The sequence below is a fragment of the Brachionichthys hirsutus genome, chromosome 22 (assembly GCF_040956055.1).
Source record: "Brachionichthys hirsutus isolate HB-005 chromosome 22, CSIRO-AGI_Bhir_v1, whole genome shotgun sequence".
In the NCBI taxonomy this organism is placed as follows: domain Eukaryota; kingdom Metazoa; phylum Chordata; class Actinopteri; order Lophiiformes; family Brachionichthyidae; genus Brachionichthys; species Brachionichthys hirsutus.
Window position 1 is genome coordinate 1,324,254 of NC_090918.1, and position 16,571 is coordinate 1,340,824.

General features: G+C 42.6%; 1 protein-coding gene across 1 annotated transcript; it reads right to left on the minus strand.

Moving 5' to 3' along the window:
- Positions 1-8,568: 8,568 nt before the first annotated feature.
- On the minus strand, positions 8,569-16,319 carry LOC137910725 (peroxisomal succinyl-coenzyme A thioesterase-like). The gene is made up of 10 exons (XM_068755122.1): positions 16,127-16,319; positions 13,338-13,437; positions 12,515-12,705; positions 11,779-11,942; positions 10,404-10,523; positions 10,177-10,259; positions 9,999-10,092; positions 9,585-9,665; positions 9,108-9,243; positions 8,569-8,849 (listed from the first exon to the last, which is right to left on the minus strand). The coding sequence occupies exons 1-10, from the start codon at positions 16,317-16,319 to the stop codon at positions 8,725-8,727; spliced, it is 1,287 nt and encodes a 428-aa protein (XP_068611223.1). The 3' UTR covers positions 8,569-8,724.
- Between the last annotated feature and the right edge of the window lie 252 nt (positions 16,320-16,571).

A 16,571-nucleotide genomic window follows, 5' to 3' on the forward strand; every position in this document is an offset into this window, starting at 1 on the left:
ACTGTACTGTACTGTAATCTTACTTTGCTTCTTATTATGTAATCTTCCTACTCCACAGCATCTAAAAGCATCTTAATGCATTTTATACCTTCCATAAGTTTGTTTGCATATTCTGGCGAATATTACTGAATATGATTTTTAAAAAATTAGAATGTATGAATAGAAGTTAGATTCTAAAATTTGCCGTACTGCGTGTGTACTTTAATATTTTCTTTAATACTGAATGCATATTTTAATAAAACATTTGTACTTTACAGATCTGTGTTTGAATGACTTGTCCCCTTTCATTCCTTTATTAAGTCAAACCAATGACTGCCTGCAAGATTCCAAAGCTATATGCATGTGTCCGTTATTAAAATTGACATTTATTTAATTTGCATACCATTGGGAGACTTGTTTTGCTAAGCGTGTAATAATAATAATAATCATTTTTAACGCATTATCAATAACCTCAGCTTCAAACCAGAGTCTTACAGAAGTTGGAGCCCGGTCTGTGTGTCTGTAGTGTCTCAGTCTTCTAACTGAGCTATATAAAAGAGCGAGTGTGTTCCTCTGCCGAACAACACGGCCTTCATCTCCCTCATGATGTGTGTGCGTGTGTGTGCGTGTGTGTGTGTGACTTTTGGTTCCTGAAACAGCTCCTCGTTCATCCATGCAGCCATTTACAAAGCTCCCGTTCAAAAGGCTGCAGCCACCGCCTGTGTGTGTCAGAGGGGTTACAGAGAGGAAGATGAGGCAGAGAAGGAGGATGAAGAAGATGGCATTTTCAACATTTTTCGAGAATTGCATCAAACCTCAAAGACTCAGATTGACACATTTATCTATTTCATGGACTTACCCAAAAATGTATTTTCAGTTTATAAATTTGTTAAGTTTCCTTCGTGACTTACCAGCATGAAGAAAATTATATTCTTATGACAATTTTTATTACAATTAAATGTGAATCTTTGAAATCACAGCTTTGGTCTGCTTCATCAGAGGGCATGCTGGCCAGGTACTTTAGAGGCTATCACCCTCTAGTGGCATCTTTCAGAACCTACAGCAACATACATTTACTTCTGAACAGACATCCCTCATTCTAGAAGCCCCACTTCCAGCATCTTAATTTTGAAAGGCATTATGAATATAAATATAACACATCGTTCGTTCATGGCATGGTTAAAGGCATTCTAGTCCTGTGAGAATAGAACTCACCATTTTGTGCATTTGACATAGAATACGAAGCCCTGCAGTGTGGCGAGAAGGGCGGTTGGATCTGGTGTCCGGCGTCGGGGTATTGCAGGCTGGTCAGCAGGTGTTCCTTCCCTGTTGCCTTCATCCTTCGGAAGAGCTGAGGGTAAAATGATGAATCCGTATAGAACAGATTTCATATCAGCCTTTATTTTTCATTTTGATGATTTGAATCAATAAAAAAAAAATATATATATATTGAACTTTAAGGTAAATATGTGTGAAAGATTTGCAAATCATTTTAACCAAAATCAGTTGAAGCAAAGAGATTAAGTTCCCTTGTTTTCATGAATACACACTCATTGTGAATTTGATGCCTGCAACACCTCTGGAAAGATTCGGGACCGGTGCATCACAGTGCTGAGAGCAGATCCGCTCTGCAGACAGACCGTGTGTTTACATAAATCAACAAGGTTTCTGTCTTTGAATGACTTTAATTGACCTGAAGATCACAAAACGGATCAGGAAATGATCCCATTCTGTTTTATTTATTCATTTTTCCATGTGTACCAACCTTTTATGACAATAAGGTTACATTTCTGGATTAAGAATAATGCTAGAAGCATCCCTAACATTGTGTTTTTAATCTTTGAGCTAAAAATGTGTGTCATTTTTATAGGAAAATGCCGATTGGTCATTTATCTTTTACTAGTTGCAGATGTTATTGCTGATGACCTCCTGTCCTGGGTGACATCAGAGGAGTCAGACGTTGTTATCAGTTGTTGCCGATGCATTTTCCAGATGTGGACGAGTGTTCCCAGACAGAGTCCGGATGCACCGAGGAGCATCAAGGGTGTTATAACACCGCAGGAAGCTTCGTGTGCCTCTGCTCGACAGGCTACGAGATGCAAGACGGCAAATGTGTGCAAATGGTCCTGCCAGGTAAAGTTAAAATGTTTCGACTGAAACTTTGCTAGAGTTTCACAATAGTATTACGTGTATTAAAAGTATTTGTTACGCTTTCATTCCTATCAGAAAAAGACGAGACGGAAGTATTGGAGACAAATCAAAGTCCGCACGAGGAGCTTTGATGTAGCCGAGGGGAGCGCTCCATTCACCAGCTGCTCCAGCAGTGGATCACAGACCAAAGGACAGAGACATTTTTTATGCTCTACGTTTGCGAGTCATTGTCACTTTTTCTCCGATGTGTTCCAAATACCGCTCGATGTCTCTATTTGTTGTATGTGGGGTTTTTAATCGAAGAACATGGTTTCAATAAAGGTCATTCGTGTTAATAAGTGTTTAAGAAGTCTGCATATTGTCTTCAATTTGTCAAGTCTGGTGACATTAGATGGGAAATTAGATCACATTTACAGTGATCATAAATCTGCATGGGGGGGCATGCTACCGAATTGAAGCGAGAATGCCCATGGGTGTAAAGAAAAAAGTCTTACTCAAATAATAGAGGCATTGTTTGACCATCAGAAATAATTTGTTTATTTTTATATCTACATTCTCTATATCTTCCATCCAGAGAAAAGGACAGTTCTCCATCGCAAGCAGAAGAAACCAAGATCATGATAAAGAGAAATAAAGCTTTGCAGCATTAACAATCAAATGTTGATATGGTATCATATGCATGCTTTTAATTGTTAATCATAAGGTCTTTAAAAAAATGAATATGTTAACCATCAACAAACCATTCCCACCGCATAAACTGAACCAGCTGTGTGTGTGTGTGTGTGTGTGTGCTTTGCTGCCAGTATCCTTTTTTACCGTTTGATTTATGTGGTGTATTTGTACTAATTCAACCATTTGTCGAATGTATTCTTTCCCGCCACCTTGTACCATTTACTCATTAATTCATCTTCATTTATTGCGGGCTCGGTGAGCCTATTTCAGTTGTCTACAGGCGAGAGGCGGGGGGGTACACCCCGGATGAGACGCCAGCTCACACACCGTATAGGCACTTTGAGATGACCAATTCGGAACCAAACCAAACAGTCACCACGTCAGCCTGCATTCCCGATATTCCCTTTGACTCCCAGACAAGTCCTGTAAACTCCTCCATCCTATTAGACAGCGATCTCACGTTGTCCATGGTGACTGTTGTCCCTCCGGCTTCAGCTCCACCAGCTGATCCCGAGACGGAGTCGTTGCGCTCGGCTGACTGAAGAGTGAAAGAATTTCAGAAGAAACAAAAAAGGTTTAAAAATAGCCCCCCTCCATATATGTGTGTGGATTAAAAAAAATAGCAATATTAACAGTTATATAAAGAAAGAAATAAGTAAGTAAGAGCAAAGGGGGAAAAAAGTAAAAAGGGGCGGAGCCACTGTCAACTGTCAACAATTTTGCTTTCATCTTCAAAGGATGAGCACAACACCCAGGTGTATATAAGCCTGCTGGAACTTGTCTCTTGTGTTAGTCTAGTTTGATAATTATTGTTGAGATACATTAATTATTTGCTGTAGACAGAGTTGGGAGAAAATGGTTTCAAGATCGAACAACTTCAACTTTTCTCGTTGCTCAGAGAGTGATTCAGGTGAGTTGAAAGTCCTGGTCACCTGGGGCTGTTTGACCAAGTGATTTTATTTTTTTCATCTGAATATTATTGACAAATAAATCCAGTTTAACAAGATCATGGTTTACATTATTTTCAGACATCACCACTAAGCGAAAGGCCAGAAATGACCATCAATCATCTGGCGAACCAGCCAGTCAGCCACCCAGTAAGAGACGTAGAACCATCATCGATCTCACTGGGGAGGACTCCACGGATTCTGTGGACGACTTTGGGCTGACTGAGGAGCAGAATCCCAGGTGGAAGAGAAAGGCAGGATCCTGTAACTGGTCTCTTCAAAATTCATCAGGAGAGTCGATCCAGCCGCCCAGTAAGCGGCAGAAAACCATCATCGATCTCACTGGTGAGGACTCCACGGATTCTGTGGCCGACGTCAGGCTGATTGAGGAGAATTCGGGAAAGCCAGACCCGAACGCAGAACCCGTCGAGTCCTCCTCAAGCATTTCCAGGAGAGGTGAGCTGACAGTTGAAAAGCTAACAGTTTTTATTTGGATGTGAACGCACAGACTAGCTCTGAACTTACACATTTACCACGTTTAACAACACTTGCTCTGCCCGACAATGTCAAACCACCTGTTTCTCTGTTCCAAGTAAAAGTTTTCTTTTTTACAACTAAGAAGAAAACTGCAATTAAATTATTAAAATCTTTCACACTTCCTGAATGCAAAACAGTCGTCAGTTAATAAAATATGAATTGAACACAATCCAGCGGTTTCAGCAGTGGAGTGAATGAGATGATGATGATTTGTTCTCCACACTTTGTGTGTCTAGAAGACTTCGAGTCAAAATATCTGGAGCTGCAGCCACTCGGTTGTGGAGGGTTTGGCTGTGTCTATGCTGGTTATCGCCGGTCCGATAATTTACCAGTAAGTATGAACAGACACACACACACACACACACACACACGCACACAGATAGATATTAATCCTCCCTCTGTTTACCAGTTTAACAAACTGTTCATCCTGTCTCTTAGGTGGCCATCAAGTACATCCGGCGGGACAGGGTACGGTTTCGAAAAGTCGTAAGTCATTTTAAATGTCTTTATACTGTTAACAACAATAAATTAATTATTTCAGTACTAAGTGGTTCTTATCTATTCTAAATTCTAACTTCTCTCTGTACCTTAAACCTGAGGAGTGTTCAGTGTTTTGTAGCCTGAAAGTCTCCTGTAGCAGCAGCTAAAGCTAACAATAGCTAACAATGTCCAGCAGCGCTGCATTTGTTCATGTCGAACAGAACCATCCCTCTGTGATGCATTATTGATGATGATGATGATGATGGTAATTCATGACAATCTTGGGTTCGCCTCAACACACACAGCAAGTCACTGTGTCATTCTGAAATGTCTCAGCAACGTGGTTTTTTAGCATGCTAACTCATGCTATTTCTTTACCATGTGCTGTCTCACTGCGCTGCTGATTGGGACCACACAGAACTTACATCTACATGTTTATGCTAATTTAAAATCATTTTCTCCCCTAGACCATAAATAATGAGACTCGGGAGGTTCCGTTGGAGGTGCTGATCATGCAGCGACTGGCAGGCGGATCAGCGTCAGTGGGGAAATCACCACTAGTGGCGCTGATCGACTGGTTCGGGCTGGATGACGACGTGATCCTGGTCATAGAGCGACCAGAGCCCTGCCTGACCTTGATGACCTACGCAGAGAAACCTCTTGAAGAACATCAGGCTAAAGTAAGGCTCAAATGAAATTGTCCTCCATGTCCATTCTTCCTCAATTTTGCAAAAGAGCTAAACTTTTCCTTAAACCTTCATGTAAAAAAACTGTCACATATCTTAAAATCAAAGTGCAAAAGCTGCACTCCCCTTCTTCCCTCACTCTCATCTTCTCTTTATCCATTTTCATCTCAGGACATCATGAGGCAGTTGGTGGCTGCTGCCATTCAGATCAGGTCAAAGGGTGTTGTCCACAAAGACATCAAAACGGACAACATCCTTGTTGAGCATCAGTCTGGTGTCCCTCGCGTGAAGGTCATCGATTTCGGCTGCAGCGTCTTCGTGGGTAAGACATATTTTATTTGCAATTTTCTGACTGTTAAATCATCCATCGTCTCCTCTTGCGTTCATCCATCCGTCATGAAAATCTCACCTGTCCACGTTGTCTGTCTCCGCACCTTCCAAATCCCTGTTCACGTCCATACAGATGACCACGGAATGACGAGAGACCTGGCCGAGCTCATTACCCTGAGGCAGTTAGGCGGGGTCCTTGAGGACATCGTGTTGGGCTCGGAGACACTCTTCGATGACTCGTCCAGCAGTGAAGAGACTGACACGACCGAAGGTAAGACAATGCTGGTGTCCAATATACAAACCTAACGATGTGACTCGGTGTCCAAAACCATAAATATATCACGTCATCGTGATGACATCACACACGCTGGGAAACTTGAGTGCTATGGTCTCAACCACATCTATGCTTTCTGTTCTCTCTCAACCTTAGAGTGGAAGGATTTCAGGGTTACCTGCTTCAATAGAAAACTTGAGAGGGAGGCCACCCTGGAGGATCTTCGGCGGCATCCTTGGTTGTGTCAGTAGTAAAGATCAGGACCCCGCTTCCTGACTGAGCAGTTATTTCAGTTGATGCAAGGCAAAGATAGAGGCGACAAAGGCCACCCCTGACGGATGCTCAGGGTCTCCTCCTGCATAAATTAATGCACAAGAAATAGTCCGTGGATTTTCACTGACGCAAAAGGCCTGTAGTTTCATGTGACCAAAGTAAACCCTGCCACCTGCCACGGACAGTGACCATGTTGTCTACAGAAACTGCATTCGAGAAATGCTTTGCTAAAGCCGAGGCAAGCATCAAACAATGGATTGGGCCGTTTGAAGGAACGCTTGGATTCACTTCAAATGGATTTCACATCGCTCAAAGAAGAAACGAAGGCGCTCAGGGACGCAAACTTTGCGGTGAGCACAGCAAGTGTGGAGCGAGCGTTCAAAGCCTTGTCCCAAACAGTGACAACAGTGGAGGCAAAGTTACAACATTGTTGTACGGCCCAGCTACCATTGTGGTTCCCCACGCTGAAAGACGGCGCCACCAGAGCCCATGGTATTGGACCTCCACGGGGCAACGCATCCATGGTAGCATTGTGAAATAAGCACCCACGCTGACAGCTATCCCAAAGTTCCCACTTCCCAATTGTAGCATATAGTGCCTCACAAGACCCGGACTACAGCGCATGCTTGGGATGATAAAATACCTCTCAGAATACATCCCTGGTGAAGCTACTGCTTCTGTGCCTCCGAGAAAGCTGCTGCAAAAGGACAGTGGCTGGCAATGGCAACCTGAGCATGATGAGCGTGATGAGCGTGCTATCACTCACTGGAATAGCTGCCCTCTGCACATCCGTCACTCCAGCAACAAAACCTCATTCAAATACAATTTAAGAAGGCGTTACTTACAGCTGATCAATGGTCCTGTAATGACGAATTAAATGTTTGTTCTGTTTTCTGGATGCTCTCCTGAGAGACGGTTTTGACAATGAATACATGAATGTAAGGTTTGTTGATGGATATTGTTGTGGATATCTAGTGTGTACATATATGTATTGTGTATATGTACATATAGGGCTTTCATGATTTGAGTTGGTGCGTGTAATCCCGGACCCCAGGAAGACTAGCTGATGCCACGGTGTCAACTAATGGGGATCCTTTTTAAATAAATAACTGAAGATATAAATAAATTAAAGAATGCATTCATAACTGCCCCGGTCCTTAAATTATTTGACCCAGAAGAAAGCAGTCATCGTACAAGCAAGATGCATCCAAGGACGGTTTAGGTGCTTGTCTAATGCAAGATGGACATCTGCATCCAGAGCTCTGACGGACACTGGAAAAAAACTATGCACACAGAGAAGGAGCTCCTGGCTGTTGTGTTCTCAGTCGAGCGCTTTCATCAGTATGTCTCCGGAGTCAAAGTTAAAGTGCAGCCAGACTTAAGGGCATGCCATGATATTTGTTATACTGTTAAAATGAAGATGAAAATAAAAAGGGAAAAACACAGAAAGATAAGAAAACTGATGCAATTGAGTATTTGACATTTTTTAACTAAGAACAGATTTAATGTTGCCTGAACTTGAAGTATTATGGATTCAAGTCCATATTCCACATTTAAGGCCGTTACTGGTTTGCTGTTGATACCGTCCACTCAATGCAAATTCTGCTTACTTGGAATATAGACAATGCCTATAGAGCAGGTCACTCAACTGCTGCTTTCCTACAACATAAATTAACCAAGCAAAACTGCAGTTGACAAATTTCATGGTGTCTTGAAAGTACAACCCTGATAAAACTGAAGGAATCACCAAGGTTGCAGGATGTGCAAATAGTTTATTTACCTGTAAACAGGTCCTCTGATGACAATGTTTCTGGATGAAAAATAACTCAAACAAATGTATTTTTATTAATACAATTTGTTCTAGATTAATTAAATCAGTTCTCATAAAATAATTTGAAATCACCTTCTAATTTGCAATAGTGTTTTTTATTTCCATTTAAAATCTCAAATGCAGTTAAATCATAATTGATCAAGTCAGAAATCAATCAAGACAGCACTAAAAGAACATAAATAACAATCAGGAAGATTGAAGATCTATAAAATATAAAGTTTAAAAAAAGTTTGATTAAAGTTACAACATCCAGTTACAGGCTGACAACATAATACACCTGCTCATCTCTAAACAACTTTATTAATATCTTATTTCCATCAGAATCAGCCGTCAGAATAACTTGAGCTCAGAATCAAAGGCCCCTTTTGCAATCTGGGAACAATCCTACTGTTTCTGATAGTCGGCTATATCAGATCAAAAGTTATTTTGTGTTCTACGAGTTATGTAACGAAGGCATGTGGACGACAGTAATGAGGCAGTACCAAGTGATATCATAAAAACAGTGACCCTCTCACTCATTTAGTCTCCAGTATAGATCCGTGGGCTAACTGTGTACCGGTACTTTTACATCCTGGCTTTGGGAGTGATCCCGGAGTACAGATGATGCTGCAGGAAAGCGAGGATCTTCTTCCAGGAATCTTCCTGTGCATCTGAGTGGGGTTTTGTTTGTCCCCCCCACAGCAACATCACTGAAACACAGAATGTTATGTTTGAGAGCAGCAGCTTTCACACATTGAGTCAAGAACAGGATGGACAGCCAGAGGTAACATAAAGCACTGGGGCACTGATCTATTACTCAAAGCTACCTTTTACTTCAGTACCTGCTGAACATCTAGACTGGTGCAGGTCATTGTTTCTACCATCAACACACAGAAGCCGCTGCTTTCCACTAAAGTATGCCCCATCATTATCAGCGTTCATGGCATGGTTAAAGGCATAGAACTCACCTTTTTGTGCATTTGACATAGAATACGAAGCCCTGCAGTGTGGCGAGAAGGGCGGTTGGATCTGGTGTCCGGCGTCGGGGTATTGCAGGCTGGTCAGCAGGTGTTCCTTCCCTGTTGCCTTCATCCTCTGGAAGAGCTGAGGGCAAAATGATGAATCCATATAGCACAGATTTCATATCAGCCTTTATTTTTCATTTTGTTGACTTGAATGAAACACTACAACAGATAGATGTCAAGCCTAAAAGAGAAGACAGTGTGAAGGTGAGCAAAAGGAGCATTCAAAGTCTACAATAACACGACATATTGATGTTCGTCGTTGTCATCATGCATGACGACAACCTGCTGAATAACCCTGAGAACACCGATATCACTGATCAATACCTATTCAAGAGACATGATTTGTGTTTACACGAGTCCAGGATATAATTAGTGTTCTGTTGTCCTGTGTGTACATAAATAATTAAAATATGTACTCACATCTTCTGCGTAATCCACTGTAGCAAAATTTTGATCATCATGGCCGCTGACCAACAACACTGGACAGTTTATTTTCTCCACCTTGCATAGAAGTATTAAAGGAAAATGTTAAGATATTAATAACAAGAAGATCTAGTGGGGCTAAAATTGAACTGACACCTGCAATAAACAGGTCAGTTGTTACTTCAGTGCGAGAGCCGTAGAACCAAAGAGAACCCAGAAAGACAGGGGGAGAACATGCAAACTCTGCACAGAAAAGCCTTAGGTAAAATCAAACCTGTGCCCTGCACTAACCCCTGCACCAATGTGTTCCCCGAAACGAAATAAAAACGATTTCATTTAATTTATGTCAAATGACAGCAATCCAACACTTGATGCCATCCTTGTGAGGTGATCAATGTAAAATGTACTCACATTCAGTTTCTTTGAAGGGTCTTTCAAAATCTCTGGACCCATATCTCGCCATATTTGATGGTTGTTCTCATCCACACGAATCATGTTAAAGTGCCTGACATCACAAGTAATTGTTCCGTCACTCCAGCTGAGAAATACTTTAATGTATTTATAGTTTATGACACAAAAGAACACTTACTTGCCCAAAAATTCATGGATTCCTCTTACGGTGAACTCGGGAATAGCAAGGTGGAAGCCACTGATAGAAACACAACAAAGAGGCTGGAACACAATAACATGAGTTATTTGAAGACTGAGAGCCATGAGGGCAGGAGAAAATTAAAGAAACTATGTCAGGATATTTGTAGGATTAATGTCTTTTCTGTTTATTTTAGCATCTGTCATATCAAATTATTTGTGACTTGCCTTGATTACGTTGCTCTCAGTTACCAGATACATGGCCACAATTGAACCGAGACAAAAACCAAGTATTCCAATTCTGTCTGGGATCACTTGAGGATGGTCCTTGAGAATATTAAATGCCGTCTGTGCAGAAGCAGAAAACAGGAAATCTTTGTGAAGTTGTTGGTTGCTGTGAAAACTTAAAACCAAGTTCTTCACAAGTAATAGAATAAAGAAACAGTTGTGGATCCGCTGATGAAGCAAAATGTTTCTACACTATTATGGTGATTTTGGTTCCTAATCAACCCCAAAACAGCTAAATAAACCATCAAGTCAATCCATTGTAGTTTGCGTAGGTCTGTCTGTAATCACCTCCTAAAACACGTCTGGAAGAAATCTTGCCCGTCATGATGTCAAGATATGCATGCGTCCCCGTGTCTGCCTGTCCACGGCATTTTCCCTGCATAAAGTTTACTTTTGGTGGTAATGTTCTGGCGAAAATGGGCAAAAATGTTTCATTGTGTGGTAAACGCTTTGAAAGAGAAGCTTTATGGAGCGGGAGATAGACAGCGTTAGACATCGCCGCTGTGTCCGCGGTACTGCCGACGCTGCGCTGATCCGTCACGGTGAAGAGGGAGCTGAGCCGAAAGGCAAAGCTCTCCATTTGCGCTCGGACACACACAGATTATGTTGATGATCCGTAAGAGATCCTGGATTCTGATTCACTTTAAATTTTTCGTTAACTTTGCAGTCAACGTGTCTGGAACCCGGCTGGAGCTTCCTGCTCTACATAGCTCCGCCTCCTGCTCAGGTCATGCTCCTCTGCCTGCCACACCTGTAATCAGCTTATCCACGTCACCTGTGCTGCTCAGTCAGGACACCTGCTGCTCATCATCTCATCAGTCTAACATCACATATGGTCTGCTCAGTCTTCACACTGGCTCCCAGAGGTTATGTAATCACTGCCATTGGTTTGTTTGTCTGTTCACAACATAACTCAAAATTAAAGATGGATATTGAAGTTTCTTGATTCCCCTTCTCCTGTTTATTTTGGTTACTACCAGCATTGGCCCAATAGTAACAGTTGTTCAAGGATACTTGTGGTTTTAATGAGGAACTTTCCATTTCAGACAGCATCTACTGATTTCTCTTAGTTATTAATTAAAATTATAGCCGGTCTATGAAAGTTCAATAAATTCTAAAACTTCAAATGTCACAGATTCAGCTCAGCAAATAATACTAAAATTGGTGAATAGGAAACTTTGGAAGAACATGGGGCAGCAAATTCAAACATGCAACCACAGTGAAGCTGTGAAGAAATTAGTATGACAATAATTATATACCAGAAACCCTTTATACAGACTGGAAGAAAATAAATAAACAAAAAAAACAAACAAACCTCAAAATAGCTCAAGCCAACATCTGCTTTCTCCATCTCGCCAGGTTTTGCATATTCCAGCGCAAAAGAAGCAAAACCGTGGGATGCCAGCAAAGACGACCGATACTCCAGCAGTCCTCCACCTCCTCCCCACATATCCAGCACCCCAGGGAAAGGCCCTGGACCTGAAAGCGGAGACAAAGATGTCTGAGAAAAGAGTTTTTACAAATCAAACTAGAAAAAGACAATCAGAGATTGCAGACCCTCGCCTCCAAAAGACTATTCGATCTTGTGAGACAGGAAACGGGGCCTCCGGATCAGAGGGGCCAAACCTGCTCTAGCTTGCTGCTCCGGAACGTACTACAAGGCTCCTTCTGGACTCTTTTTCCCATCATGCCATTCGTGTCCCTCCCTCTTAAAGTGGCAGTTTACAGCACAGGCACAATTCCAGATGTAAAAATAATTCTAGAATCTGGATCCAGATCCGGATCAACGCCATTCTCGGGGAGGACCGAGCCACGGACAGAACCTTGCTTGTGTAAAAATTTCAAGTTGATTGGGTTACTAGTTTTTGAGTTATGCGCTCGGACAGACAGGCAGACAGACAAACAAACAAACGGACCCAATTGCATTACCCTCGCCTTCCCTTCGGCGAGGGTAAATATAAAAATGCCACAATCTAACCATAAAGGGTCCGGAGACGTCCCAGTCTCTTTCAAGATCAACAAAAAGAGAAGAGAAGATAGCACAGCTGTACCTGGTGGTATAAAGAGGGTCCCTCTTACTCCTTTCTCACTGATATCGATCCTCCGGACCCCGGGAGCCAGGTACCATCTCTCTATGAGCACCGACGCCAGAGGACACTGATCCCTGAAGCCCTCTGCTAAATGTCCTCTGTAGACTGACATGTTGACCAGCATCGGGGTGCAGACATTTTTCTTTCTCCAACTGACAGGTAACAAAAAGGGCATATATTTTAATATCCAACAGTCCCATCAGGTTTTCTTATATTTCTGTGAGTGAGCATCGGGCTGTAGCGAACGCTGTCGCTCTGCTACTCTCTTCTTCGAGAAGGTAAAGAAAGCAGCAGTAACGAGCACAATCAGCACAAAAAACAAACATATATAGGAATGACATGCGCGGGAAACCTGCTGGGATTTTTTCAAAGAGAAGAAGAAACCAGGCCACCCTAAGAAATTGCCATTTGAGGAATTTGTCCAACCCCTTATGAGGAGCACAAAAATAGGTCCTAAGTTTCCCTCCCAGAGGTGGGAGTTAAAACTCCGTCTGACAGGAGACTCTGGACAGAACTGGCAGGCCCAAATGTACTGTGAGGGTCTGTTGGGAACATCTGGCAGAGTCTCCTGTCAGAAGGAGTTTTAACTCCCACCTCTGGGAGAGCTTCGACCATATACTGGGGGAAGCAGCGGACATTGAGTCCGAGTGGGCCATGTTTCGTGCCTCCATTGTTGAAGCAGATGAGTCAACTGAGTCTCCTCTCTGTGTAAAAGAAATGTTAAAAAAACAAAAAAAACAAATGCACTTGCGAAATTGAGCTTTCCAGACATTTCATGGATTACCTGATGCCAGCACGGGATCCTGGAACTGGCCGCATGCTCCACAACAAACCCATGACCTCTGTTCCTGTGTAGGTGCCCCCAAAACTCAAATCCTCTGCAACTGGAAACATGAAAGTCAGCAACAGTAAAAGAAAGTTAGACAGGCAGCAAACATCTGTGGTCTAGTTGTGCTGATGGTACGAGGTCACTGCTGAAACTAGATATGGCAGCTATACTGTCAAGAAAGTTGTATTAAAAACCAAAAGGTTAACAATGGTGTGGGTTATAAGATGGATGCTTTTAAGTGTCATAATAAGGGGTTTTAAAAAATGTTTGCAGTGGTGCTCACAGTATCTTATGTTGAAAGTATGCATGCCTTTGAAATGTTCACATATATTTGTGTTTTGAGAAGTTTTATTCATTAAATGTTTTGATTGAGGCAGAAATGTTCCTGCTGTAAGGTGGCATTCAGGACATGTCCTACACTAATCTTTGAGCTGTTTATACATCCCTGGCTAACAAAACCTTTTGCTTATCCTCAGAAGTCTTCATGAAACCCAAATGCCCTTCTCATGGTATGGTATGCCCAACCTTCATAACCTCAACTTCTTGCCCCAACTACTCTGCCTAACTGCGCTTTTCCTCCCCAGCTTTAGTGCCGTGATCGGGCGAGTCACGCACGAGCCACTGGTAGAGCGTGTGTGTGGACGTGCAGCGTGCAGACACAAGGAGAAGGCACAGACATTTTGTGCACGAGATTTCTGCCAGACTCGTTTCAGTACTTACCGTATTTTTTGGATTATACGTCGCTCCGGATTGTAGGTCGCACCAGCCAAAAAATGCATAATTAAGAAGAAAAAACCATATATAGGTCGCACTGGAGTATAAGTCGCATTTTTGGGGAAAATTTATTTGATAAAATCCAACACCAAACAACATATAGCACAAAGAACATGCTAACACGTTTACCAAAATATCAGGTTTTATTCCGAATCACGAAATCCAAGGAAATCTTCATCCTCGGTGTCACTTTTGAACAACTCCCCCAACTCAGCAGGTAGACAAGACGCCGCTTCCTCTTCTACGTCGCTTACATCAGACTCGTCGTCAGTTGCAGTTCCAATTATTCCAGCCTTTCTGAATCCCGACAGGATGGTTGCGGTTGTCACTGAAGCCCATGCTTTGTCGATCCATTCAATGACTTCCAGGAAAGTTGCATGGCGCATTCTCCCGGTTGCCGTGAAGCTGTGCTCTCCATCCGTCATCCACTGCTCCCACAGGTTACGCAAAACTGACTTAAAGCTCCTATTCACGGAGATATCAAGTGGCTGGAGTATTTTGGTTAAGCCTCCAGGGATGATGGCAGGTATGGAGTTGAAAAAATTTAATTTATTTTTTAACTGTGGTGTGATGTGCGCTCTCATGCTATCCATCACAAGCAGAGCTTTGCGTGCTCTAAAGAAGCCATCCGGTCGCTTATTGTAGCACTTTGTAAGCCACAAGTTCATCATTTCTTGATCAATCCACCCTTTCTCGTTCACGGCGATTTCAACTGAGGAGGATTGGATTTTTGGCATGGTTTTTCGTTTGAAAATGACCATCGGTGGCAGTTTTGATCCGTTTCCACAACATGCCAGCACCACTGTGAAGTGTGATCTCTCATGACCAGTTGTAACGATATTCACACTTTTTTGCCCTTTCTCTGCAACACTTCGGCCCATGGGGATGTCAAAAGTGAGGGGGACCTCGTCCATGTTAATAATATGATCCGGTGTCACGTTGTGATCACTTACATGCTTTTCAATGAACGTGCGGAAACTGTCAACCTTGGCTTGGAAGTCCGCTGGCAGTTTTTGGGACAGTGTCGTCCTAGCTCTGACAGAGAGGCGTTTGCGCTGCATGAAGCGGTAACACCAAGAAGGTCCTCCCGCAAAGCCGTTTATATTCACCTCCTTGGCAACCACCTGGGCGTGGAGACGCAACTGCACCGTTGACAAACCTCTCCCAGCAGCACGTTGTTCAAGCACCCATGCGTGAACTCGTTCCTCCAACTGTGGCCACCTAGCTTGTTGCCCGCGATTAGCTTTCTTTGTTTTCTTCATTTCAGTAAGCATAACCTCCGCTTTTTGCCAGTCCCTTACAAGTTTTTCGCTCACTCCAAACTTTCTTTCTGCTGCTCGATTGCCGTTTTCGGCTCCATATTTCACTATCTGAAGCTTGTAAGCCGCAGAATATGACTTTCTTTTCGGCGCCATTTTCAATCAGCCCTTCTAATTGGTGTTTTTAGATAACAGGTGTGACAGATAAATATGAACCTCCAGAAACCGCGACAGATTCTGACGGGTCACAGAGTTCCCTGTAACACCTGTTATAGAAATGTGTAGGCTACTGTCTCTGCGGTCACAGATTTTGTAAAAAAAAACATATATAAGTCGCTCCGATTTATAAGTCGCACCCCCGACCAAACTATGACAAAAACCACGACTTATAATCCGGAAAATACGGTAATTACAAAACTATGCAAACCACACAGGATTGACAGGATGTTTTATTTAGCTGTTTTTGGGTTGGTAATGGCCCAAAACCACCAAAATAATAGTGTAGAAACATTGTATGTCTCCTTTAAATTGGTCCTAGGTTGCTCTAGCCAATTAAATTAGCACATCCTCGGGACCTACTGTCCAGGTCACTAAATATATTCCTAGTCATTCACCAAGTGCACGTCTTGGAGTAGAGCTGAGCCGATTTCTTTCATTCCACAAGAGTAGGAGAAAAAAGGAGCTGTAACTCTACAAAGGAGGAACACTCACCAGATACTACTCCTCTGTGATCACTGATGTAGTGTCCAAAGGCCTCCCAGTAATCCTTATCCTCTGACTGGTGCAGGGAGTGAAGGGTTACTGGGGATCCTGGAGGCAGGTTCTCGACCACCACCTTGAACTTCTCATCCACCAGAGCCCGAGTGGGGAGAACAGAGAGAACCGGAGGGGCGGACTGAGTCATGCTCGATAATCGTCTGTGGACGAGGTCAAAGTCATTCATGGGCAGCTTCACCAAAGTACTGCAAAGTACTGTACTTTGGAATGACATATTCCCAGAAATATACAGTTGATTAGTACATGCTAGTAAATGTACAACACTCCATGATGTACGGTAATTCTCTTACCGTGTAAATACGAAGGTAAACCTCAGAGGACGTCTTAAAAAAACCGACAACATAGTTTGTGACAGAGTTTAATCCACTCTTCTGCAGGT